This window comes from Squalius cephalus (assembly GCF_949319135.1).
Source record: "Squalius cephalus genome assembly, chromosome: 5".
NCBI classification, from domain to species: domain Eukaryota; kingdom Metazoa; phylum Chordata; class Actinopteri; order Cypriniformes; family Leuciscidae; genus Squalius; species Squalius cephalus.
The window spans coordinates 25,881,303-25,890,018 of record NC_137126.1 but is presented as its reverse complement, the minus strand read 5'-3'; the positions used below and the strand labels follow the sequence as shown (position 1 = coordinate 25,890,018).

The following is an 8,716-nucleotide window of genomic DNA, read 5'->3' as shown; positions in this document are numbered from 1 at the left end:
GTCTGTTTTAGTTTTTGTTGTTAGCCTAAGTTTTTTGTGTCATTTTAAAATAAAGCTAATTAAAATCCTCCAAACCGCTTGTCCTCTGTAGGGTCGCAGAGAGCCTATCCCAGCATCTCGGGTCACGGATGTTGGACACCCTGGACAGATGGCCAGTCCATCACAGGTGAGATCAATTTGTCAGGGAAAATTATTCTCAGGTCAGCATATGGTAATCTCGCTTGTCAGATGATGACATAAATGTACTTGGACAGTCTAGGGAAAGATCTCAGGGAAGGAGAGTAAAATCATATTGAGTTGGCGGTCTTCGTAACTAAATGAGCCTCTAACTCCCTCTTGTGGTGTGTAGAACATGGTGCTCTGTAAATGTTTTTCTAATTAGTTTACTGAATGAGGAATGCATTTTCACTGTAACTGCTTGCAGGTTACTTTTGGTACTATAACAATCAGGATGGATTATTTAGGCTTTATGATTTATAAATGACTCTCATTTGCAGCATTTTGTTTAACTTCTTCCTCAGTAGCTTGTGCATTAAAGCGTAATCAAAGAAAAATCTGTCATTTTCACAAATAAATTTCATGCCCTGATATGTAGAACATGTATTTTTTAATTTGTTACAAAATACTTCCATTGCATAATCCCTTTCAAGGGACATGCAATATGCACTGCAATAACACTGACTTCTGAATAAAAAACCTATTGTGTGATTTTGATTCTAAACATCTGGCAGCATGTGTAGTTAATTTGTAATTTACTCCCACTTTATGCACACAGCATTGACGCCAAGAGCAGCTCGTAGGAATGGGTGATACTACTTTTAAGACCAGTATCACAGATAACAATACCAATACCTAACTGATCTTTTAAATTATTTGTAAGAATAAAATAGGTAATTCTAGCCACTTAACATTATAGATTTGAAAGCCATGTTTTTTTTTTAAACATTAAATAGGTCTAACTGCGAATTATTAGATTGTTTTTGGTTACACTCAGAAGAACTGTGGTAAAATTGTACCGTTGCTTCTCACTGGGGCAGTAACCTTAAAAGGAAGGAACCATGCTTTCCTGCACACTTGGGCTATTTTGAAAATGGTTGCAGATTTTGGGGTACTTTTTTAATGTACGGTGGTCACCGAAAAGCTTATTTTTAGACAAATAAAAATGAAAGTAGATCCTTTTACTAATGTGCATCGATCCTTGGAATGAACTCTGGCAACCTGGAAAACATTGAAACAGTGAAACACTGAAACATCGGGAATTTTAAGGGAGGTTAATTGAGTTTGGCATTGTAGAGTTATTGCACATTGAATCTTGTTTAGACAAAATATGATTTAATGTGGAGAGAAGGAGAGTGAATGAAGAGAAAAGTGTGTTGCCTATTAATAATGGTCTTGCAAATTTGGGGTGGGGAAGTGAAAGGACAATACGTGTTTTATGGCAAAATACTATAGCCTACAGATATAGTATTCTATGGATAGCTATATGTCAGCTATGTCACTGACAATGTTAGGCTATTCATGTTTAGGCCAACAGACCTTCATCAATAGCACTATTAATTTCTGACAAGAATGAAAACGAGGCTGTGAGGGATATAATTACAGTCTGTTCAATGGATTGTGTTGTTTAACTGACAAAGTTCAGCTGACAAAATTGCAGAAAAAAACTCACAGTTGACAAAAACTCCATAAAACAAGTTGTGAGTTGTGAAAATTACATAGTAGGACCAAATACAGTGCGTGCCAATCAGACTAAGTTTATTGACTCGTTAGGTATCATGTACTGTAGCTTTGAGTTGGCCCACTGTCTTTGACTTTGAAAACCTCTAAATAGTTTTGAGTTGGCATTATGCTGGATATTTTTCTGGGATCTGGCAACCCTGAACATACCCTGAGAGCCTATTACTGCGCATGAGTTCCTTCCTCAAAACTGAAACTAAAGCGCAGTGTTTACGTTCAAAAGTGATAACATTGTTCTGAGTGACACTGTGATATTGGACCAAAAGTAACACTCGTTATATTGTGCTTCTCTTTTGAAAAGAAGGTATACTTTTTTCTTGAAACACGTTTCTTGACGGTTACGATATCGAGGCTCGCTTTTTGCATACTGGATACGGTTGATTCCCCTGACAACTGAAAGACGCCATCGGCAGATAAAGAGAGATGGCGAGCCCGCTAAAGGTAAGTTTGTTAACAGTCATGCAAAAACCCATTTTACTGTATTTTTCTTTATTATTTATGGCCTTAATGTCAAGGCAGTAAGTTTCAGATAAAAAAAAAAAAAAAGTTCATACTTTGACTCTGCGCATATAGGTGTAGGCTGTTATGAGGTTCTTAAAGCCTGTTTAGTAGTCTTTTGACCCAGTTTGATAAATTTAAGGTGTTAAAAAATCTTACATTTGATAGTCTGCACCCTGTTTATAAGTCAACTATGATTATTACTTTCAAATTCATTGCAGATATTTACTGAAGTGAGACTTAAGATTGATCCAGCCGCCATTCCGCCAAATTCAGTTTCAAGCATTCTTCATGGCAAGACAGTGACACTTAAACGTGAAGGTGCATATACAGTTGCCATCGGGTCATTCCAAGATATTGAAGATATTCATAGAAAGTGTATAACTACACGACCAACATATGATGGAAGTAGTAATCTAAGACAAGAGGAGATGCGTCTGAGGGACCACACTGCAGCAGGTCTGGGACAAGCTCAAAGTTACTCTTTAGTAGTTCAGCCAGTTCAGGTTGATGAAGTTGTGATGCATTACATACAAGAAAAGAAATCTAAGGAACTTCACATAATAGAAAATAGGAATGCAGTTTCCATAAATAAGTACAAAAGTCATGTGACTTTTACGTCCAAGACTGGTAAGAACATACAAGCTCAATTTGCACGAGAACAGTTTATAACATTATATCAAAAGACTGCAACCGGGCTGCAAACTAGGACATACGTTTACAGTCAAAATATTATTGCACTTTGCCGTGCAGAGTTTCCAGAGCTCTTAATCAATACAGATCAAAAGGGTCTGGAACTGACCGGCAGCTTCATTATCCTTGAAAGATTAGACACATTTTTGAATGGGAGTGCACAGCACAGAATGGGAAGAATGTATCCACAGCACCAAACCCCAAGAAAAACAAAAGACGATGACATACCTTACAAGCAACCTGTGAAACAAGAGAAATCAACAGACCCAGCCAAAGATGAGACATGTCCAATTTGTTTGGATTCAATCAAGACACCTGATTGCACAGTTTTAAGTAAATGCAAGCACAAATTTTGTAAAGACTGTTTGGCTAGGGCTTTCCAGTTGAAACCAGCCTGTCCGATATGTGGAGAGATATACGGCGATCTTACAGGGACGCAACCAAAAGAAGGAACCATGACTGTCTCAAGGGACAGCTCTTCTTTACCTGGATACGGAAAATATGGAACGATCGTAATTGCCTACCATATACCAAGTGGACGTCAGGGGGTGAGTATGAATGCAATGAAGTGTAAGACATTCTTCTGCTTTGAGCTGTTCAATATGACAACAATCACTTACACCTCAGAGTCTTTTGATTACCTCATACTCTGCAGAATGAACACCCAAACCCAGGCATGGCGTACCTGGGTGCGTCCCGCATAGCTTACCTCCCTGACTCAACAGAGGGGAACAACGTACTGAAGCTTCTGCAGAGGGCGTTTGACCAGCGACTCACTTTCACCATTGGATGTTCATCTACCACTGGAAAGAACAATGTGGTGACCTGGAATGACATTCATCATAAGACGTCTCGTGATGGAGGGCCAACGCAGTAAGTAAACCGTTTGGGTGTTCTCAACATTTTCTGGTGGTTACCTCATCTCAGACAAGCCCTTTAATTATCAGCATTGTTTAATCTTAAATTATAGCCATACGTGTTGTAACTATGCTTTTGTCTTTGTAGTTATGGTTACCCAGATCCAGACTACCTGAAACGAGTACAAGATGAACTGAAAGCAAAAGGAATTTACTGATTTTAAGATCTTAACTTTGTAATCAATACAAACACTAATAAAAAAAGTAAGGTTATATTGCAGTCTCATGATGACCAGCCAATTACAGGGTGGGGCTTTTTTTCTTTTTTTTTTTTACAGCCACAGTTTAGGATGTACTGTATAAATTGCCATGTTTTAGTTTGTAACATTGTTTCTCTCATGCTGCTTTATGGGATTAAAGAGTAGGAGAAGCAGTCACATTCTGCTTTAACTGTAAACCTTATAGTTTCATGTCAATACAATAAAGGATCATATCTACAGAAATTAGATTTTAAAGGCACAGTATGTAAGTTTTGCTGCTAGAGGTCACTTAATCAAAACAATAACAAAGGTGCAGTTTGATGATGCCGTGAAAGAGTGTGGAATAGCTGATGGAAAGCAATCAGCTGATGAAGCAAATGCTAATGAGAGACACATGCGTGTCACGTCTCCAGTCCCATGGAGGAACTCCAGAGCTTTTATTATCCTTATAAGCGGCAGTCTGACGCTCCTTTCATTTAGTTGTTTATTGTTACTTTACGATTAAAGTTACATTCAACATTTGCCTGTTCCCTTTTTTCCTCCCTGATATTGAACTTTGTTGCAGTTACGCTTGATCACTTAAAATCACATTATTTTATTTCATTCTAATGAAATAGCCGCAAATGCTGAATTACTCTTCATACAGGTCACTTTATTTGACAAATTAAAACTGTGGGGTAAGGCAGCACTGTTTTACTTGGTCAAAACAATCATACGAAAATACATCTGAGTAAGTTATGTTATTACTCTACTACATTGCAGTAAGCTAGCTAGATCGATATTAGAATATCATAGATGAAAACTGGATGAATTGTGTTGCTAAAAGGAATGCAATTAATTTAAAAAAATATTGTATGATAGAGAAAATGCTGCATTACAAATAAAGCTCTTATTTTGCTGTTAGCCACTCGACAGGCTAGCATTGTCTCTGAGGCCCCGTTTACACGAAGGGAAGACGCAGATATTTCCCTGCGGTTTGGACTCTCATTTACACGAAAACCCCGTTTTTATCTCAGAAAATGATTATTTCGAAAAACTCCGGCCAAAGTGGAGATTTCTGACAACGCCGGTTATGTGTTGCTTTGTCAACTGGGAGAAACGGGGTTTTAGGTTCTCAAACGTCACATTATGCGCCAGAAAATGCTTAACATCATGTGAACGCCCTAGGAAGTCGCTCGTGTTATTCGTTGTTGTCGATTCTGATTGGCTTCCATGGCTTTATCCTTCTCCCTACACTGCCGCCTTTAGGTTTGGCATAGTTATGATGGCGCTCGATGACGTATTTATGGGGGTTGATGTAAATAACTTTTTTGAAAATGATGTTGTGTGCACAGTGTTATTATTGAGAACGGAGGGGGGGAAATATTTGTTTCTCTAAATACCCGGCTATGTGTAAATGTGGCCTTAAACCTGTACGAGTTTCTTTCTTCTGTTGAACACTAAACAGGAGTATCACGATTTGGTTATGTTTCATGTTCCTGTTTCATGTCTGTCATGTGATCCCCTGTTCAAGTCATGTGATCCTGCCATGTGTTCCCTTGTCTGATGTGTCATGTTGTCATTGGTTCATTGTTCACAGGTGTCCCTTGTCTTGTCATTAGTCTTGTATTTAAGCCCTCATGTTTGCCATGCGTCTTTGGCAAGTTTTGTTTCACTGTAACCACAGTTGGTAAGTGTCACGTCAATGTTCATGCCATGCCCTTTGTTTTATGTTTGTAAATAAACTGCACTTGGGTTCTCTCTACAACTTCCCTTCAGTGGAATACTTTACACTGAGGCACATAAATCAAGAAAATGAGATTCAAACAATTAAGACGAACTGTTTTGAACTATATAACAAACTATTCGTTTTCTGTTGATAAAGGCATCCAAACAGTTGTTGACAAGTGCATGTCAACTTATTCTACCAACCCTAACTCTTTATTCTACTACCCCTAACAGTCTACTAGTATTCTGAGAGTTAGCTGAATGTAGGTGCAATGTTACTTAATCAACAGAATGTTTAAAGGTGAACATCAAAATAAAGTCTAACTGACTTTCCTGTGCCAAATGTCGTGGCTTTCAGCCAGTTCAAGTCAATGATTGACCTTTCCTAACACTGATTTGCAGAGATATGGTTTAATTAGTAACACATACGATTTTGTGAGAGAAACAACCATAGGAACACTTGGAATAATTTTTATTTGTGCTTCAGAGGACAGACACTTGAAATAAAATTCCTCTCTGTTCCACAACTTTATGCTAAATTATTGTCATGCACCGGTTCTTTCAGGCACTTTATGGTAGTTAAAAATGAACATCTGCATTGCGTTTGGAAACTGATCAAAGGTAAGTGGGGCTAGGTGGCACACTTCTGTGTATGAACTGCAATTCTGCAGTATTTAGGGGTTTACATCTGATTTCAGTTATAAGGAAAAAAAGACAAAAATGTGTAAATTATAGGCAAATTTGAATTTAATGAACATAAACAGATACATAAGCTACTATTTCCATAACTTGTAAAAAGCCAAAAAGCTCGATCTGTTCGCAAAATAAGGAAAAAGTAAAAACGTACTACAGAAAATATTTGGCCTCCTGTGTTGCTGTGGCATTATTTACAATATATACAGTATTTTCACATATGACAGTTTTGTCAATTTTGCCATTAAATCCTTATCTATCTATAAGGCACCAAATGCTAATAGCATGATCTCTCTTTTTTGACCAATTTGTGCAGAAAATGTACAAAACTATACAAACAGAACTATAACGAACAGTCCATAACAATGAAGGTAAAGTAACAAAAAAAAGTTGAAAATTATGATATAGTTATGTGTACATGCATGTAAGAACTAACCCCTATTTTAATCCTTTAAAGAGATTTTTTTAATAGCTGATCAGATTGTGGATTTGATGGAATACTCATTGTAATAAATCTGATTTACATCCCTTTTTTAGTAATGACAAACTTGACAATGCGTAATGATTATGTAAACTTTCACTTTAGATTAAATGTAATATTGAGCTGTTGCCATTCAATCAATTGAATCTACAATGGAATATATTGCAAGTGAATATCATGTGGATTTACCAGTATTTCAGAGTCCCATGGAAAAATACAAAATACTTTTCTGCACACAAAATGATCAATACTACATATTTGATGTGCCCATTTTTTAATAAAACCCATAATTCTGCCCATAAGTGAGAAAAGTGTTGTGGTGCTACATCTCGACTATGTAAAAGTTGCATTTCCTCAAATAATATTTTTGAAACAATTGAATGAATTTTAATCAAATGTGTTACCTTTATGCACAGGTTCTAATTTCTATGTTGGGTGATCGTTCTCAAAAATGATTTAAACGACTGAAAGTAAAGTTAACAACCACACAGGTGTCTAAACATCACTATAAATAATTGCAAAACTTGAACAGAACACTCACACATTTGAACCTTCTGTTAATACATTACAATGTAAAAACAACAAGCAGCAAACACGTATTCTGCCTTAAAATCACCTTACAAAAAAGATTTATATTGAAAAGACAATTTACAATTGGGTGCCGATTTTGTCCATTATCAAAAAAGTCTGTAACCATACCAAGGAAAACAAGTTATTTGAAAATGTCAGGAAAGCAGCATGCATTTTATGTTTAGTTGTTGCTGCCGAATATATAAAGTGTTTCATTTTTTTACGTTTTAATCTTTTTTATATAGTTGGTATAGTCACTCACCAAATGTTACAGCAATACTGTATATTTAAAATTGAAAATGAATGAAAGTCAATGAAGTGGCAGGTTCGGTAAATCTGGGCAAATTCTAAACTGAGGCCTTTAGAAATTGTAAACTGACAGCTACTTTTAAGTAGCATGACATATAAGCTGTAGCACAGGGATTTTGTTTTACACTACATTTGTCAAAGCTCTCCGTCAGCTGTAAATGCAGTCAAAATCAGGAGTTGCTCGCTCGTGTTCAGCACTGTCAAACAATAAATACATCTGTCTTTGAAAGGCATTTAAGATTATATGGAAGTTTGAAACTATCATACATTAAGAAAAATAAAGTGCATATACAGTAGACACCTTTTGTATACACAAATTAATGTACTTTAACAAGTACAGCTCTTAGTAAACAAGGTCAGATGGTGCATATCCACACAGGAATATTGTATTTTCTCCAAGAAAGTCTCAAAATACTGTACTTCTTCAAAGTGCTTTCATTTTTTGTATCTTTACAAAAAATAAGTAGTCCATCAGTTGAACTGAGAGACATACCATGCTCTTTCAAAATGTACCTTGTATTTATAAACTTAGCAAAATGCTAATAGTTTGAATAGCCAGTGTAAATATGCATGTATCCCAGGGGAACAGTATAAATAGTGTATTTTGAAGATTGTGAATATCCTTTCTGTTGTATGTCTGTGTGTTCTGTGGTTACCAAAAAATACATGGTATTGGCCTCCTACGCTCAAATGTCCAGCTTTGGGAAAGAGGTCAAGGCAGCGGTATTGTGTTCAAAATCTTTCATCCAGTAGCCGTTTGATTGCCGATGACTCGCAGGATCTCCCTATGAATACCAGGGTCCTGTGTGTTTATACTTGTGTCACCTACCTGTCCGTCCTCATAACTAGTTGACACAGAGAAAAAGGAGAGTTTCGGTTCAGTTCTTCTGCTAATAACAAACTCATCAGAT

At 36.6% G+C, this 8,716-nt stretch overlaps 2 protein-coding genes across 3 annotated transcripts in view; one reads left to right on the top strand and one right to left on the bottom strand.

Annotated features, from left to right (window-relative positions):
* The first annotated feature begins 1,883 nt into the window (after positions 1-1,883).
* On the top strand, positions 1,884-5,790 carry LOC307158453 (E3 ubiquitin-protein ligase DTX3L). The gene is made up of 4 exons (XM_079871028.1): positions 1,884-2,178; positions 2,457-3,476; positions 3,584-3,801; positions 3,934-5,790. Exons 1-4 carry the CDS (start codon positions 2,161-2,163, stop codon positions 4,001-4,003), a joined length of 1,326 nt encoding a protein of 441 aa, XP_079727154.1. The 5' UTR covers positions 1,884-2,160; the 3' UTR covers positions 4,004-5,790.
* A 417-nt stretch (positions 5,791-6,207) lies between these two features.
* parp8 (poly (ADP-ribose) polymerase family, member 8) overlaps positions 6,208-8,716 on the bottom strand; it is a 36,544-nt gene continuing 34,035 nt past the window's right edge. For both annotated transcript variants that reach the window (XM_079871026.1, XM_079871027.1), the window contains exon 26: positions 6,208-8,650. In XM_079871026.1, coding sequence (XP_079727152.1) covers positions 8,548-8,650 — 103 coding nt within the window. In that variant the 3' untranslated portion in view covers positions 6,208-8,547. The remainder of the gene's footprint in view (positions 8,651-8,716) is intronic.

Excerpts from the sequence above, each read along its gene's own strand:
- LOC307158453 (XM_079871028.1), top strand. Across the intron at positions 3,477-3,583 it reads TACCAAGTGGACGTCAGGGG|AATGAACACCCAAACCCAGG; the intron begins GTGAGTATGAAT and ends CATACTCTGCAG. Across the intron at positions 3,802-3,933 it reads CGTGATGGAGGGCCAACGCA|TTATGGTTACCCAGATCCAG; the intron begins GTAAGTAAACCG and ends TTGTCTTTGTAG.